This window comes from Dipodomys spectabilis, unplaced genomic scaffold, assembly GCF_019054845.1.
Source record: "Dipodomys spectabilis isolate Male_0828 unplaced genomic scaffold, ASM1905484v1 ptg000132l, whole genome shotgun sequence".
NCBI lineage: Eukaryota > Metazoa > Chordata > Mammalia > Rodentia > Heteromyidae > Dipodomys > Dipodomys spectabilis.
Window position 1 is genome coordinate 5,488,779 of NW_024870809.1, and position 19,326 is coordinate 5,508,104.

The following is a 19,326-nucleotide window of genomic DNA, read 5'->3' on the forward strand; positions in this document are numbered from 1 at the left end:
TTTAGTGATTACAATTTAAAAGGTAGGCTAAAACTTACTAGATATAGGGAATGGAAGGACAGAAACTAAAACTTACAGAAGAAACAGACAATGCAGAGTTTTGAAAAAAAACTTTTTAAAATAAAATATTCTCTGGAAAACAAGCAAATAGTTTGTGGCCATGAAACAACAATAAAATGTTAAAAATAAGCAAAGAGCAAAAAAAAACATATGAGGAAGTGCTCGACATCCCTGGCCATAAAGGAAATGCAAATCAAAACAACTCAGAGATTCCATCTCAACCCAGTCAAGATTGGCCAACACTGTGAATTCAAGCAGCAACAAATGCTAGTTGGGATGTGGGGGAAAGGAACCCTATTGCATTGCTGGTGGGAATGCAAACTAGTACAACCACTCTGGACAGCAGTCTGGAGGTTCCTCAAAAAACTAAACATAAACCAACCATATCACTTTTGGGCATCTACCCAGAACATCACAAGCCAGAATACCATAAAATACTTACACATCCATGTTTATTACTGCATATACACAAACCAAGTTATGGGAACAGCCCAGATGCCCTACAATAGATGAATGGATCAAAAAAAATGCAGTACCTATACACAATGGAATTTTAAAAAGTTAATTTATTTTATTGTTTATATAGAGGTGATGTACAGAGGGATTACAATTATGAGACAGGTAAAGTAAGCCAAGTCAGAGAGACAAATGACACATGTTTTCTCTCATACGCAGAAGCTAGATCTAAAATACCCCAGGGCATATTAAATTATGCAGGACTCTAGGCATTCACACACAGTGAGACCAAACGAGGATACTCTTAGGGGAGGAACTCAAAGAAACAATGCTTCTGTGCCTCTGATCATATAAAATAATATTTATCAAAAGAATTCCAGGAAATGAAAACAAGAGGCTTTTTTCCCTTTTTGCCTTATTTGCTCATTTATGTATTTGGGGAGGGCAGGTAAGGGGACACAGAAATAGAGGGACTAAAGATGAACAAATGCAGCAGTGGGATTCAGTAGGTACTATGTTGAAAATGAACTATATACAACCTGCGTGTGGGGATGGGTGAGAAAAACTAAAAGAGAGTGAAGGAAGGGGTGATACTGTCCAAAAAGAAATGTACTCATTAACTGACTTATGAAATGGTAACTCCTTTGTACATCACCTTTATAATAGTAATTGTATTTTATTTAACTAATTAATTATTTTGGCCAGTCGTGGGACTTGAACTCAGGGCCTGGGTACTGTTCCTGAGCTTTTGTGCCACAGCTTTTTGGTGGTTAATTGGAGATAAGAGTCTCATGGATTTTTTTTCCTGACTGGGTTGGTTTCAAACTATGATCCTCAGATCTCAGCCTCCTGAGTAGCTAGGATTATAGACAACAGCGCCCGGCTATAATAACAATTTTTATAAAATGAAAAATAACCCAAAGATCGATAAAAGACTTGTAAATAAAAATATAAATGATGAAATTGAGATTCTGCTAGAAAGAGTGAATGAAAAACTTAAGAAAGTATCTTAGATACTTTCTTAAAACAAAAAGACCAAGTTATAGGATACAAAAGATTTTTAATATTAGAGGAGAAACCTAGGATATTCCATATCTGACTAGAGTTCCAGAGAGGAAGAAGAAAGAATAAAGGAAGAAATATTAATAAATAGTATTAGAAAAAAATCCAGAACTAGGCTACTAGTCTTCACATTGGAAATGCTTAGACCATCCTACCAAGAGGGATGCATTAACAATGATGCACAACCCAGGCAAATCTTGGTAAAAATTTGTAAAAAATAAGTTTAAGGTAAGATCTTAAAAAGTTATTGATTTTGAAGGATACTATTTAAAAAGATGAAAGATAAGAAATGTTGACAAGGATACAGAGAAATGGAACCCCTTTACATTCTCACCAATGTAAATTAGTATAACTACTGTAGCAAACTACACAGATTACTCCAAAAAAAGAAAAATATAAATAGCATATGATTTAACAATCTCACTTCCCAGAACATATCTAAAGGACTTGAAATCAATGTCAAAGAGATATGTATACTCTGATCGTCATTACAGTATTATTCATAATAGTTAAGACACATAATCAATCTATATTTCTGTCAATAGATGAATGAATAAATAAAATACAGTGTCCATATAAAATGGAATATTTCAACTTTAAAAAGAACCAAATCCTGTCATTTATGACAGCATGGATGAACCTGGAGGAGGACATCATGCTAAAAGAAATATGCCGGGCACAGAAAAGCAAATACTATACAACCTCATGTTTAAGAAATGTTAAAAGTCAAGCTCATAGAAGTAGAGAGCAGAACAGTGGTTAGCAGAAGCTTCTGGAAATGGAGATGTGGCTCAAGTGGTACACTGCCGGCCTAGAAGTGAAAGCTTGGGGCTCTGAGTTCAAGCCTGAGAATGAACACACACATATAGAAAGATATTCAGTCTTCCTCTAGCTTTTTGAATTTATGGTTAAAATTATAATTGTAGTGATGGGGTTTTTTTTTTTGGGTCCGGTCGTGGGGCCTGAACTCTGGGCCTGGGCACTGTCCCTCAGCTCTAGGTTAGCTCTCTACCACTTGAGCCACAGCACCACTTCCGGCTTTTTTCTTTATGTGGTGCTGAGGAATCAAACCAAGGGCCTCAGGCATGCAAGGCAAGCGCTCTACCACTGAGCCACCTTCCCAGCCCTGTAGTGATGTTTTTGTCTACTAATTCTAATGCTTTTACTACTCATGGGTTGTATTTTCTAGATTCTTTGCACATCTGCTAATTTTTTATTGGATGCTAGGCTCTGTAAATTTTCTTTCATTTTTTGCTATATTTTGAGTTGGAATCTTATCACTGATAAAAGGGCAATGGGCAAAGGAATTGAACAGATTGAAAGGAGAGTTCCTGAAGTGAGCTAAAAATAAAAAGTGAAGATAGGAGGTAGCAGGTAGGTAGGCAGGACTTACAGGTCTCAATAAAGTTAAAGATGGATGCATTTGAATAAAAATATTTACAAGCATGGAGATTGTTCAAAAGAAGGATGCCTTAGTTTGTGATTTCACTGAAATTCTGAGTGATGATACGGCTCTGGATGTCGTTCATTGGAAGTGGGTGGATGAAGTGATGCACAGGTAAGAGTCTCTGGAGGAAAGGATGTCTAGGAGGTTAGATGGCTAGAGCATTATATAAGTCAGCCACGCAGGTGCTGTTGTAGAAGCAATAAGAAAAAGATCTGAGCCTGGATCCCAAGTCTTCAATGAATGAGAGGGAGCTATAAAGGAGGTCAAATATGGCCTAATGATCTGGTTTAGTACCTAGAGGCCTTGGTAATTGTACTAAACAATGCACTTTTAGACCATGAATTCTTTGCCAATGGCTTATGGATGGGCTCCTAAGAATACACAAGTCCTCTGAAGCTTCTGTACAAAATTATCTATTTTCTACCTAACAAATAAGGCTTTTGACTTTCATCAGATTTTCAAAGTAATGAGTGACAAAATAAAAGTCAAAGAATTGCTGTTGTAAAGGATTTATGTAAAGAACTAAATGAGAGAAACAATAACTGCACAAAAGCTTAGGAAAGGCACAATCTATCAATGTCACAATAAGTGTTTTTTCCTACACCATAACCATTTAAAGAGCTCAAGCCCTAAGTAACAGCAGGAGTAAAGACCTCATGTTGGGCTATGCACTAAAATAACTGGTAGGCTGAAAAGATGAATAGAATGGTCCAGAAACCCACAGAGTAATATAGCACTTGGGCTCTATAATCACCTAGCTGGTAAAATCATCAGGTGGCAGCTTCTACACACATGCTTGAACAGAATTCTTTCACTTGAAGTCAACCCCTTTCATAAGATCAGGCACTTCCAAAGAATATAGGAAACCTACCTCTCAGCAATATTTTTTGCAGACTGTAGAAACCGTGCCTGGTCATTTTCTTTCAGAATATGTTCGGCTTGGTTGATGAGGACTGTTGACCTCTCAAGACACTGACGACAATTAGCCACCTGCTGTGCCAACTTTCTCAGTTTCATAACCTTAAAGGAATTAGTAAAGGAAAAAAAAAGATAAAAAATACAGTGCTTAATTAAAAACAATAAAACACCATGAAGGAGATCTGCTGCAATGATTCTAAAAATAAGGCTTCTTAGTATCCCACAGTCCCTGTATTAACCTTTTAACTTCTTTTTTTTTTTTTTTTTTTTGTCGGTTGTGGGGCCTGAACTCTGGGCTTGGGCACTGTCCCTGCGCTCTTCAGCTCAAGGCGAGCTCTCTACCACTTGAGCCACAGCACCACTTCCGGTTTTCTAGTGGTTTATTGGAGATAAGAGTCTCATGGACGTTCCTGCCTGGGCTGGCTTTGAACCGCGATCCTCAGATCTCAGCCTCTGAGTAGCTAGGATTACAGGCGTGAGCCACCAGCGCCGGGCCCTTTTAACTTCTTGATGTACCCGCTAAGTCTCTCCTGCCAACTTTTCCTTCTCCAACTTATAACTCACTCACTTACATTGGACAGTCATATATGCTCAGTTATCTTTGTATTAATAATATTAATTTTGTTATGAAAGCAATATATATTCACTATATAGAGCGCTTGCCTTGCATGCCTGAGGCCCTGGGTTCGATTCCTCAGCACCACATAAGTAAAAAGAAAAAAGCCGGAAGTGGCACTGTGGCTCAAGTGGTAGAGTGCTAGCCTTGAGCTGAAGAGCTGAGGGACAGTGCCCAGGCCCAGAGTTCAGGCCCCACGACCGGACCCCCCCCAAAAAAAAAAGAAAATTTGAAAAAAACAAAATTCTACCCACCAGAGATCACTATTGCTTACATCTTACTGTCCATACATTTAACAAAAAGTACCTTATTTTTCTTTGTGAGTATCTATACCACCATGTATATATGTTTGTAAGTCTCTTTATTCATAATGCTGTGTTTCCAAATCTGTTTCCTTGGAAATTTCAATTTCTGTGTTAGCTGGAAGTACCCAGCATGGTATAGAGTGCTGTTCATCAAACCAGGTTCTCATAAAGTTTCACACTGTACCCACAGCATGAACTTATAATCACTAACTTTGACCAGCAGGCCAACAAACCTAAAACATTATAGCTGCATGGAGGCTCATATCTGACCTTTTGGATCACAATTCTTCAGCTTTCCAGTTATTAACTTCTATAACCCTGGCCCATATTTAATATCTACCATCATTTTTTTCTTTTTCCTCTTTCTTTCTTGCTTTCGTTCTTTCTTTCTTTTTTTGTCAGTAGTGGGGCTTAAACTATGGGCCTGGGCACACTTGAGCCACAGTACCACTTCTGGCTTTTTTTCTGCTTATGTGGTGCTGAGGAATCGAACCCAGGGCCTCATGCATGAAAGGCAAGCACTCTACCAATGAGCCACCTTCCCAGCCCTCCCCCCTTTTTTAATGATGGCTAATACAACAGCAAAACACCCAAATTCTAAGTGTACAAATAAAGGAATACTTCCATATTCATCTGTCCATGTAACCAACAACCAGGTCAAAATTTAGAATGTTTCCATTGAATTGTCATCATTTTTATTGGGTTCATAACACTAGGCCAAACTCTGCTTCTTCCCTCCTCCCTACAACTCAATTCTTCTGATTTCATGATCCAAGTTCAAACTGTAATCATCAGGATCAAACTCTGCCATCTGTGAAAAGTTAGGTCTTCCTTGGCCTCACTGAAATGTCATGCTTTACCTTTGTCTCTTTGATTTTCACAGCAATCATTTGCTTCCTTTGCTGGATGATCTCTACCAACTCATCACATTCTTCCATAAGTTTTGCCTCGTGCATAGCAGTATTCACCTGCCAAGAAAGTCCAGGGTATTACACAGTGATTGTTGCCTTTGTCCCCTGCTGACTCTTAAAAGGTTTGGACTGACAGCTAAACATGCACAACTTCTTCCATACCTCCCTCGATAAGATCCACTCCTAGAAGAAGAGTAGAGATGATGATATTAATGATGCAAGGGCATTGAAGCACCACAGATAGGAAGCTCTCCGGACCTCTGGTAGATCATGATGGTTAATGGAAGGCTGGGCAGAAGGACAGATGAGATGGGGGCATGTTATTCCCACTGTGCAATTCCCTTTACTCCAGCACCCTGTCCTGCTGTTCATTTGAAAAGAGGGTAAGGAGATTTACGTATATCAGGAAGAGAGCACCCTCCTCCACAAACACAATAATAATATTGTGACAACATATTTCTAACTGTCCTAACAAAAATGTACTCCATTTTCCTTGTTATTTCCTAATTTTAAATACATGAATGTGCAGATATATTTTCCCACTAGTTATATAAATGTGTAGGTATTTTTTCATGTAGTTGTTATATTTTACTGGTATTTCCTCACCTGGTATGTCTTTATTGGTATCTTTGTTCAGTGTCTGACTATCTTTCCTATTTTGTAATACTACCTATATAAAATATCTCTACTGCAAAGTCAAAGTAAAAGATTCTATTCGTCATTGCTGGTCCATGGACTGATTTCTCCCATATCTCCCTTAGTTATTGATAATCCATGGTACAGAGGCCCCAGAAAGGGGCTAAAATGAAAGAAACAAATCTTTAGGCTTCCTAAATATAAAGGGGAAAGAAGGCAAGGACTTAGCATACCAGGCATTTTATAGATACAATTAAATTTTCTTTATAGCTTTATGATACAGCAGTCATGTTTTGTTTTGTTGGCACTAGGGTTTAAACTCAGGGCCTTGTACTTTTGCTAAGCTTGCTTGCTCACAGCAGGCAATCTACCACTTGAATCACACTTCCAGTCAGTTTTTCCTGGTTACTCGGAGATAGAGTCTCATAGGTATTTTTGCCCTTTCTGGCCTTGAATTGCAATCCTCCAGGTTTCAGCCTCCTGAGTAGATAGAATTAGTCATGAGCCACTGGCACCTTTATTCTTATTTCAAGGACAGGGAAATTGAGGTTCTGAGAATTTCAGTGCCTTGCTTCAAGTCATATAGCTGGATAAATGGTAAAACTATAATTCAAACTGAGTTGTGTTAGGTGAAACCCCTAGGCTGGCTGGGGAGACAGATAAGGTTTCAGTTTTATTTCAGCAGCACATAGAGCAGTCACATAGAGAAGCACCACAGTCCCAAGAGTCTATTCAAGGACCACTTGAGCAGAGCTCTAGAAGGCTGAGACATAGAGAATGGATTGCTTGAACTCATTCAAACTCAAGGGGCTGAATGCGTCATTAGTAGGAGAGGGCTGCATTTTCAGCCACTATCTCTCTTCACAGATGTCCTGTACATATTTTAACTCCAGCAAAATGTCCATCTCTGGACCAAGATAGACATATTATCATCTCAAGGAATTCTCACTCATCTGAGAATAAAAGAAGTATCTAGTTCTCCCTGGGCCATTGCTTAGAGTACTTGTAAACACAGTTTCTTTTTCAGGTTGCTACTTGTGTGTACTACACATGGTATACTACCTTGTTCCCTGTAATTTACTCCTTAGACTAACCTTTACACAGCACTTATTGTATGGTAGTCATTACTCTCATCAATTTATATATTCTAGTTCTCCCAATCCTCAAAACAATCCCTTGAAGAAGGAATCCTTTCTCCCATTTGATAGATAACTTAGACACAGAGATGAAGTAACTTGTTCCGGGCTACATAGCTAGTAGTGATAGAGATGAGATTTGGATCCAGGGAGTATAACAGGAGGGTCCACATTTTACCAATTACATATACTGCCTCTCTAGAAAATGTACCTGTCTTCCATTTCATCATCTCTTTATTCTGACATCCCTTTACCTTTAGTCAATTCAGGCTGTTGTTTTCCCATAGAACTACATGTCCCATATGTTTGCCTGAGATTATCCTTTTACTCAGAAAGGCATTTGCTCATTTGTTGAACAATCTTTTCCTTACCTTTCAAGGACCTACTCACTAATCATCATGTCTTTAACTTCTCAATCTTCTGTTCCCTTATTTGTATCTCCAAAGCATCTCCTTTGAAATAGTGTTTACTTCCTTACATCACAATAATATGTTAATCTGTCTTCCTCACTTAAACATAAGTTCTAGAGGGCTGGGAAGGTAGCTCAGTGGTAGAGCGCTTGCCTTGCATGCCTGAGGCCCTGGGTTCGATTCCTCAGCACCACATAAGCAAAAAGAAAAAAGCCGGAAGTGGCGCTGTGGCTCAAGTGGTAAAGCGCTAGCCTTGAGCTGAAGAGCTCAAGAGGCCCAGAGTTCAGGCCCCACGACCGGACCAAAAAAAAAAAAAAAAAACGTAAGTTCTAGAGAACTCTTCCTCTCTCTCTCTCTGGAGAGACTGTGTCTTATTTGACTTTGCCTATGCCTTGCATAGTGACTGGAACACAGTATATGTTAAGTAAATATTTTTTGCATAGTATTGAATGGTGAAAACATCTTTTACTGCTTCCTAGATATGTCCACTGGGTTAAAGTTCCTATAAATCATTGTACACCATATCTAAAAACAAACTTTATTCTCTTCATATCTGCTCTTCACCTCTGGTTTACTATTTTTTTCAATGCTACTACTATTATTACTACAGTTCCTCAGGTTCAGTATCACTTTGATTGCTTCTCCCTCAGTAGCCAAATAAATTCATGGTAATTCCAAAGTTCTTCCCTTCTTTCTTTTTTGATCTTAGTAAAGCTCTTCTGGTAATAAAATGAAGATCTAAGCCAGGAAACAACATACTGATGTTCTTACCATACTTTGGACTTATATTATAAAAAGCTTTCCTTTATTCCTCTCCCAAGTTCTAGAATTTTAACTTTGTCATGCATCTGTACAATTCTTCCTTGGCCCAGAAGCCCAGAAAAATCATCATCATCTTCATCAGAAAATGTATTAAGCATCTTTGTGTGTGATGCATTATGCTGAGGCCCTGACCTCATCAATTTGCAATCTAGATGGCGAGGAGCTATATACATATGAAACAAGCCAGGCAAGGTAGCATAAATTAAATAGTAATTGAGTCATGTAGACTATAATCACAAAAATTGAAATGAAAGATATTATGGGCAAGCGGAAAATAGATACATGGATGAAATCAGCACTTGTATTGAACTTTAAAGATGTAATACGACTTAGATTTCAAAGGTAGAAGTGAGAGAAATTTCAAGCCAAGCAATAAGGTTTGAAAAAGATGTCACATGGTCCAACTGTGTATTTGATAGGCATTATGATATCTTTGAAAAACATTTTTTAGTCTACGGCCATACCATCCTGAACGCGCCCAATCTCGTCTGAAAAACATTTTTTAAAGTTTAGCATATACTGACTGTCTAAAGGTGTTTCAGTGATATTTCCATGCATATATGCAATGTATTTGTGTGGTGTGTGTGTGTGTGTGTGTGTGTGTGTGTGTCTGCTGGTAGAAGGGCTTGAACTCAGGACCTGGACACTGTCCCTTAATTTCTTTTCTCAAGTCCGGTGCTCTACCACTTGAGCCATAGCCCCACTTCAGGCTTTTTGCTGGTTAATTGGAGATAAGAGTCTCAAGGAATTTTCTGCCGGAGCTGGCAGATCTCAGCCTCCTGAATAGCTAAGACTACAGGTATGAGTCACTGGTGTCCAGCTTGCATGTAATGTATTTTAATTAAAAATATTGTTGGGTGGAAAGAAGGTAAGTACAGGGGAAGTTTACCACACAACCTTTTTTAAAGAAGAGGAACTAGGATTGATCTGATATTAGTAAGCTTGAGGACAATTTAGGAGGCTATTGTAATGTGATTCAGAACCTAGACAAGGAAAATAAGAAGAACAAAAAGAAACAGTTAAATAAAAGGAGTCCTCCCTTGCTCAAAAATCAACTACACATTAAGCTCCACAAAGAGAAGTGTTCCTCCCACTGAACTGGAAGAGTGCCTTCTACAAAAAACACTTGTGAAACATTTGCTGATTGACTTGGCACCATAAAATATCAAAATAAGAATGGTAAGCCTAAAAAAAAAAAAAGAATAGTAAGCCTTAGAAACTATGCTGTAGTGATGTATTTTATTACTATATTTTTATTATATGTAAGTACATGTAAAAAGGGGGTTTTATATGCTTCTTGGACAGTACCCGGCCAAGCAATGAAACAAGGACCCACGACTACTTCGCCCCTTTACAGCAGGAAGTAGCTCGAAAGAAACAACCTCTGCCCATATCCCTGGCCTGGTACTCCCTATTTTTATTAAACAACAGAGTGGGGAATGTTAGTATTATGCTCACCTTTGGTCCTCAGCTTCACCCAGACCTGAGACCCTCTCATCCCTGGAGTTCCTGGCATACAGCTGGTCTCTCTCTGCCCAGACCCACCTAAAACCCCATCTACCTCACTTCCTTCCCTCAGACCCTCCTGCTACCTGGATGGTGAAGGATGCCATGTGCTCCCTCTTGGGGGAAATGTGGCTCCTCTAATAAACCTTATAATAATCTTTAAAAAAAAGGGGGGGAGGGTTAAGACTACAACACATTTGGATCAATGTCACCTCTTTAATCATTCTCCTCCATTCCTCTCCAACCTACCCAACCCCTCTGTAGTGATGTAGAGAAAATACACGTTGAAGTGTGGGAGCCAGAGTGGGAAGGGGGTTGCAGACAGTCATATCTGGGGAGATAAAACAACCAGGTAGAACAAGTAGAGCGGAAAGTTGGCTGAAGAGGCAAAAATCCCTAGCTAAAGGTAAAACAGTGACATTAAAATCTTTCCATGTCAAGAAGCAGCCTGAAAGAATAGAGTCTTGAAGTGTTTTGTGAATAAGAAATACTTCAGGGGAAAACTGTCTTCATGATGTAAGTAAAACAACTCAAATTGCTTGGAAGGTACTTGAAGGCCCTGGTGTTTTGTTTGCAGTTTTGTTTGAAAATGCGGTAAGATATTTTACATGTATTTTAACCCTTACCTGGAAACAACTGGAGTTATCATGTTAGTTGGTTTGTGAAAGACCCTAGCTCCTTATTTAACCTCTGCTCTTGATTTCAATTAATGGATTTAACTAAATCTCTAATAAGTGACTTAATGTTTATAGAAAAATAGATCCTCTTTGCAAAAATCATTAGGTCAATCTTGTCAATTTATTTGTGTGAACCTATCCACCTCAAAAGGACCTTGGGAAAGGCAGGTTTTAATGTTTTAAGATTAAGTAACCCAGGCTCAGGCAAAGTGACACATGTCTGAAATCCCAGCTATTTGACAGGCTAGGCCAAGCAAAAGTTAAAATTCTATATAAAAATAAGCCAGGTGTCATGCACCACACTTTGAATCAGGTAGTTAGGAGTTGGAGATAGAAGGACAGCTGTCCAAGCCCTGCCCTGGAAAAAGTACAAAAGTCTCTCTGCAAAATAAACTAATGGCAAAACTACTGAGAACATGGCTGAATTGGTAGAGAGCTTTCCTAGCAACTGCAAGATTCTGAGTTCAATTGCTAGTATTGCCAAAAACAAATACAAAGATCCCAGGTCCAAATCCTCCAAGGCCTAGGTATTCAGGACTTCCCAACAAGTCCTAAGACCTTTTTCCTATTCTTTTCTGTTACTTTTTTCTAAAAAATAGCAAAAAACTGACATCTTCCACATTTTTTTTTGGTCAGTCGTGGGGCATAAACTCTGGGCTTGGGTGCTGTCCCTGCGCTCTTCAGCTCAAGGCGAGCACTCTACTGCTTGAGCCACAGTGCCACTTCTGGTTTTCTAGTGGTTTAATGGAGATTAGAGTCTCATGGACTTTCTTGCCCGGGCTGGCTTTGAACTGTGATCCTCAGATCTCAGCCTCCTGAGTAGCTATGATTACAGGTATGAGCCACTGGCACCCAGCTCCACATTTCTTTTCAACTACTCATCTTATCTTATTTCCCAAAGTTCTTTTCTATCTCTTGGCCCAAAGATTGATGGCAAAAGTAAAATGTAGTCTTCCCAAATTTTCCCTAATACAAAAACACAAGCAGAAGGACTTTACTGTTGGTCACTACAGAAATAAATATGTGGGTTTGCAAAAGCCACATTTTTTTGCCAGGTACTGGAAAGTAAACATACATTAAAGGAGTCTTCAGGAGCCAAGTGCTGGTTGCTCATGCTTGCAATCCTAGCTACACAGAAGGCTGAGATTTGAGAACTGTGGTTTGAAGTCAGCCAAGCAGGAAAATCCATGATTATCTCTAATTAACCATCAAAAAAAAAAGCCAGAAGTGAAGCTATGGCTCAAGTGATAGAGAATGAACTTTAACCAAAGAAGTTCAGGGACAGCATCCATGCCCTGAAAACACACACACACACACACACACACACACACACACACACACACACACACACACTCACACACATACACTCACACACAAAACACACACAATTTTTTAAGTTCAAAGATGTATTACAGATATGTATGCTGTCATTTTGAGTCTCTAGGGTTCACAGATATCATGGGCAGAAGTTCAGGATGCACTGGGGAAAATATCAAGATCATGGCACTGTATTAACACATGAAGCATTGTTAAGAACAAGGTGGAAAGAGAAAGCAGGCACAGTACTCAAAGACATAGAAGAGACACACCAATTTCTCACTTCCTGTTATAACACTAGAAGAAAGGCTGAGTAGGACTTTATTCAACATGAAGTTATTTCTGTGCAAGACAGATGAGAAAGAAAAGTGAGGGGTAAATTGGATATCTGATGAATTATTGAGAAGTTGTTATGAACAGCTTTATCATCTTACGAAGCTGCAAAAAGTTCATTACTTTTTTACAATGATGCCTTAAAATGCAATGCTTATGAAGCAGACATAGCAGTCACCATGGCTGCATCAAAGCTAAAGTGTTAACCTAGATTGCACAGGGATATGTGCATGAATGCACACAGGCCAGCAGCAGGAGGAAGGCTCAAATGAATTAAAAGAAACGAAAAAGAAAGATTTTTTTTTCAATACACCACAGCATTTCAAAGACAGGACTGCCAACTTTAAATAAAATAACAAAAGGGAGCAAGGATTTCTTTAAATGGTCTGATCCATTCTTTTAGATTTGGGAGAGATAGCCCTTTAATGGACTAAGGCATTTGTGAGACTATTAATAGAATTTTCAGACTCATGTAACTAACTCCTGGATAACTATAGCCTAGAAGGCAATAACAGCAAGAAAAACAACCAAGGAATAGTTAAGCAAACTTTGGTGTTAATATCTAAACTACAATGGGAGATAAGGAAGAAAGAAGTAGGTGATGAATGGGCTATGGAAGTTAAAACACTCAGTGAGGAAGAAGTGGCAACTAAGCCAACTCTTAAGCCATATCCAGCAGAGTAAGAATGGCCTCAGGCTGTGGAAGGTCTCCAGACACAAAGAAAGTTTCTATCAGCTTACAGCACAAATGGCTAACACTTTTCTTGTGTGTACCATGTACTAGACACTGTTCTCATTGCTTTGTATTTTTTGTATGTACTGGAACTGAGGCCTGAATTCAGAGCCTTGTGCTCTCACTTGGCATTTTTACTCAAGACTGGCACTCTACCACTTGGGCCAACCTCCACTTCCTCTGCACTATTCTTATCCGTTCTTGTTCTATGGAAGAACCCAAAAATCACAGAGGTCAAACCACACTGTTCAACTAGGCAGTCTGGCTCATGTCTATGATTTTTGTGTGTGTCTGTGCCAGTCCTGGGGATTGAACTCAGGGCCTCAGCTCTGTCCCTGAGCTTTTGTGCTAAAAGCTAACAATCTACCATTTTGAGCCAAAGTTCTACTTCCAGGTTTTTGATAGTTAATTGCAAATAAGAGTCTCATGGACTTTCCTGCCCAGGCTGGCTTTGAATCATGATCCTCAGATCTCAACCTACTGAGCAGCTAGGATTATAGGCACCATCCACTAGCACCCAGAAGATGTCTATGATTTTAAATTCTTCTTTCTCTATGTGTTTGAGAGAGAGAAAAAATTAGACAAAATCTGTATTCATATGTGTTTCTCTCTTTTTTTGGCCAATCCTGGAGCTTGAACTCAGGGCCTGGGCACTGTCCCTGAGCTTCTTTTTGCTCAAGGTTAGCACTCTACCACTTGAGCCACAATGCCAATTCTGACTTTTTCTGTTTATGTGATACTGAGGAATAGAACCCAGGGCTTCATGCATGCCAGGCAAGCACTCTACCACTAAGCCACATTCCCAGCCCATGTTTCTCTTTCTTTTAGATTTATATCTCAATGTGAATACATTCCCTAGAATTAGCCATTGCAAATGTTTTCTATATTTTCTTCCTGACTTAACATAGTACTAAAATACATAGAACATATTTAGAAAGCATAAAAATGTGCATACATGTATGCATAAACATGTATTCCATATTTGCCTTACACTAGTCACACTAGTGAAAATACTGGAGATAAAGTACAAAGTTGTTTGTTGCACATACCTGCCTTAGGAATATTTTTTGCTAAATGGAAATTCTATGTTGATTTTGGAGTACTTTCTCTCCAGAGATTAAAGCAAACCTTCATAGCCTTAGTTAGGGTTAGTTGCTCTCTTCCTCATATTCTATTGCATGCAAGAAAAAATGGAAAAATATGATCTAGATTTTATATCTGGTATTTTATATACATAGATATAAATTACCTATAAAATAAAGCAGAGATACTTTTTATATCTCTTTGGAATCATATGCTGGCTAGCTCTACAAAAGACTGAACAAAATCATAGAATTCCATATTTTGACTTTACAACTAGAAATACAAGGTCTGGACAGGGAAGAGTTTAACCAACTCATATTATTGATAAGTCTATAGTCAGATCTTTTTTTTGTCAGTCATAGGGCTTGAACATTGGGTCTGGGCACTGTTCCTCAACTCTTCAGTTCAAGGCTAGCACTCTACTACTTAAGCCATAGTGCCACTTCTGGCTTTTTCTGCTTATGTGGTGCTGAGGAATCAAACTCATGGCCTCATGCATGCAAGGTAAGCACTCTACCACTGAGCCACCTTCCCAGCCCTTGATCTTTTGACTCCCCATCTAGTGTTTTTTTTCCACTCTACTGCTCACCTTGTGAAGCACAACACTTGTTTATAATCATTTGTAAGATATAAAAGTCTCAGTCTCTCACCTCCATGCATTTACATTAAAAATATGACCATTGGGTCTGGGAAGTTGGCTCAGTAGTAGAGTGCTTGCCTCACACCCATGAGGCCCTGGGTTCGATTCCTCAGCACCACATAAGCAGACAAAAGCTGGAAGTGGGGCTGGGAAGGTGGCTCAGTGGTAGAGCGCTTGCCTTGCATGCCTGGGGCCCTGGGTTCGATTCCTCAGCACCACATAAGCAAAAAGAGGAAAGCTGGAAATGACACTGTGGCTCAGGTGGTAGGGCACTAGTCTTGAGCTGAAGAGCTGAGGGACAGGGCCCAGGCCCAGAGTTCAGCCACCATGACCAACAACAACAACAAAAAAGAAATATGACCATTTATATCCATATTCAAAAACTTATACAGTGATTATAGCTGTTATTTGTTATTAGGCCCAAATTGGAAAATATTGACATGCTCTTTACTGGGGCAAGGATAAACACGCGTTCATATAATGGAATACTAGTCAGCAATTAAAAAATCATAAACAGGCTTTGAAAGTGACTCAATGGCAGAATGCTTGCCTTGCATGCATGAGGCCCTGGGTTCGATTCCTCAGCACCACATAAGTAGAAAAAGCTGGAAGTGGTGCCATGGCTCAAGTTGTAGAGCCTTAGCCTTGAGCTCAAGAGCTGAGGGACAGCGTCTAGGCCCAGAGTTCAGGCCCCATGACTCACGAAAACAATCATAAACAATGTTGTTATACAAGAGTTGAATGGCTCTCAGAGGAATTATGTTGAGTAGCATAGAAAATCACAGCATGTATGGAAATTCTACAATGAAGCACCTCATAAATGCATGTTGACTCAAAAATAAAATTTTAGTGAGAATGTTGATCAAGATATATTGTATTGTATTCATAAACTGCTTTTTAAATGGCAACTCCTTAAAGGCAATAATTAAATATTGTTTTAAATCATAACATGACTCCATTTACATGACATTATTTTTGAGTTTTTCATCTTTTCTTACAGTACTGGAATCTAACACTTGGTAGGCAACTGTTCTGCCACCTGAGCTAAACCGCAGACCTCATTTACATGACATGCTAGAAAAAAAAATTATAATGATGAGATAAAGTTTATCAGTTTCAAGGAAGGCAGCTTTGAATACAAAGAGGTAACACAAATGACAGTATTTAGGGAGGGAGAAAGAAATTATGGTGTCTGAAATATGATGTTGAGTAAAGAATAAATGTATATGATAACATTAAAATACATATACGCCCTAAAACGTTGAATGCATGTGAAAGTGGTGATACAGTATTCGGCCAATGAGGTTCTTGGTTCTGATAATTATATGGTTATGCAAGACATTAGTGCCGGGGGAACTTAGGTAAATGGTATGTGGAATTCTATATTATTTTAGTAACTTCCCTGTGACATAACCCTTCAGAATAAAAATCTTTTTTTTTTGTTGGTCATGGGGCTTGAACTCTGGGTCTGGGTGCTGTCTCTCATCTCTTCAGCTCAAGGCCATTACCCTATCACTTGAGCCACAGCGCCACTTTCAGTTTTCTGAGTAGTATATTGGGGATAAGTCTCACGGACTTTTCTGCCCGGGCTGGCTTTGAACCATGGTCCTCAGATCTCAGCCTCCTGAGTAGCTAGGATTACAGTTGTGAGACACTGACGCCTAGCCAGAAAAATATCTTAAAGAAGAAAAAAAAAGTTCAGTGAGCCAAAGGAAGGCCCAACCAATAAAGATTCTCATACTCATAAACTACTTCGTTGAATGGCAACCCATTTGTACAACTACTTCTACATAATAATAAAAAAAGAAGTCCAGGATTGATGGTTCATGCATGTAATCCTAGCTACTGAAGAGGCTGAGATCTGAAGATCGCAGTTCAAAGCCATCCAGGGCAGGAAAGTTCAGAGACTCTTATCATCAATAGTGATGTGTGGCTCAAAGTAGTAGAGAGTGCTAGCTTTGAGTGCAAAATGCTCAGGGACAGTGCCCAGGCCTTGAGTTCAAGCCCTATGACCGACAAAGTGTAGAGTGGTAGAGTATCAGCTTTGAGGCCTTTAGTATAATAGCTAAGCAAAACACCCCAAGTTGAAGCCCAAGTCTGGATACAAAGAAAAATTTTATATATCTGATAAAGGTCTCTGTCTCTCCTCTCTTACTTTCACATACATACACTCTAGTCTATTTTTAGCCCACTTAATAAGAATACATATTTGTTATCTATTGTGTCTCCCCACTCCACAACTAAGCACTTTAAGATTAAAGATATTGTTCTTTTCTATTGCATCTTTATCACAGAATAGTACCTGGCAGACTGTAGGTGCTCTATAAACTTTTGCTAGTTGGATGGCTGGCTAGCTGGATGGACAGATGGATATGCATATCTTAGTCTTGAAATTAAAGCATAATGAAAAGTTTAGCTAGGTGCTGGTGGCTCACGCCTGTAATCCTAGCTACTCAGGAGGCTTAGTTCTGAGGATTATGGTTCAAAGCAAGCCCGAGCAGGAAAGGCCGTGAGAGACTTATCTCCAATAAACCATTCAGAAAACCGGAAGTGGCTCTGTGGATCAAGTGGTAGAGTGCTAGCCTTAAGCTGAAGAGCTGAGGGACAGACAGCAACCAGGCCCAGAGGTCAAGCCCCAAGACTGACAAAAAAGAAAAGAAAAGTTTATAGAGTTAGTCCTCCATATCCATGAATTTCATATTTGTAAATTTAGGCAAACTCAGAAAAATATATGGAAAATAGTTCACCTGTACTAAACAGGTAAATAATTTTGTCATTATTTAATAAAATGTAATATGGCAACTATTTATATAGTACATATATTGCATTATGCCTTATAAACAATTAAGAGATAAAGTATACAGGAAGACATAGGTAGGTCATATGCAAATACTGCACCATTTTGTATCAGGAACTTGTGGGTTTTAGTGTCTAGAAAGAATTCTGGAGCCAAATTCCCCACAGAAACTGTAATGATTATACCACGTTAGATTTCTTCACTAATATGACCATTTTCCCTTCCACTTGCTTCTTATGCAATTATTCAAAATGGTTTCTCTCATCTGTTGTGTCATCTCATAATTGTTTGATGAAGTGTGAAGAATTTGGAGAGATGTTGTAACAACCTAGGTGCAAGAAGACCACATATTTTTTTGGGGGGTGGGGTCCAGTCATGGGCCTGAACCAGATCTGGGCCTGGGCACTGTCCCTCAGCTCTTCGGCTCAAGGCTAGCACTCTACCATTTGAACCATAGCACCACTTCCGGCTTTTTTTCCTGCTTATGTGGTGCTGAGGAATCGAACCCAGGGCCTCATGCATGCAAGGCAAGTGCTTTATCACTGAGCCACCTTCCCAGCCCCGACCACATATTTTAAAATATTTCCTTTCTTAATGTCAAAAGAAAATTCCCTTTGGGTGTATAAAATATGGTACTTACAAAAACCAGTCACCAGAGGGTACTGTTTATGCAATTATCATTTCTCAGTATAAACTGTGTATCAAGCCATGTGCTGGGTATAAAAACAAAATGTAGAGGACATAGCATCTACGCTCAGAGTTTACTCTGGTAGAGAGAAAAATCAGTGCATAGAAGTGCTATGAAGATGCATTATACTCATAAACTGACATGTTTAATTGGAAAAAAGAAAAATGCTATGATACAGAGACAACAAATACCAGAGACTAGGAAGTAGATACATCAGGAATGGAGAAACATGGAGCATGATTTCCTGCAGGAGGCAACACCTGAATTGATCCTTATAGGGCAGTAGTTGTCAGCCAGAAGAAAAGAGTTTGTGAATTTTATGAGGACAAGTTTGTTTTTCCAGTGTCTGATCCAAGTCAGAAATATGATTTGTACTTATTTACAAAGCTAATAAACAAGTTATAAAGTACAGGAGGTAAAAGAACATGCTGGAATCAAAACAACATTGAGATTCCACCTCACCCCAGTACAATGGCTATAATCAAGAAATCTAGTAACAATAGATACTGGAGGGGGCTGTGGCCAAAAGGGAACCCTATTGCATTGTTGGTGGGAGTGTAAACTTGTTCAACCACTTTGGAAAGCAGTATGGAGGTTCCTCAAAAGACTCCGCATAGAGTTCCCCTATAATCCAGCAAACCCACTTTTGGGCATTTACCCAAAGGATCACAAACAAGGTCATACTGAAGCTACCAGCACAACTGTGTTTATTGCAGCATTATTTACCATAGCTAAGATATGGAAACAACCCAGATGCCCCCTCAGTAGATGAA

The 19,326-nt window shown here is 39.1% G+C and overlaps 1 protein-coding gene across 4 annotated transcripts in view; it reads right to left on the reverse strand.

The window, feature by feature from the left end:
• The window catches only part of Mid2 (midline 2), a 107,538-nt gene that overhangs the window by 22,841 nt on the left and 65,371 nt on the right, over positions 1 to 19,326 (reverse strand). For all 4 annotated transcript variants that reach the window (XM_042690088.1, XM_042690087.1, XM_042690090.1 and 1 more), the window contains exons 4-5: positions 5,725 to 5,832; positions 3,897 to 4,045 (exon numbers count right to left, since the gene is read on the reverse strand). In XM_042690088.1, coding sequence (XP_042546022.1) covers positions 3,897 to 4,045; positions 5,725 to 5,832 — 257 coding nt within the window. The remainder of the gene's footprint in view (positions 1 to 3,896; positions 4,046 to 5,724; positions 5,833 to 19,326) is intronic.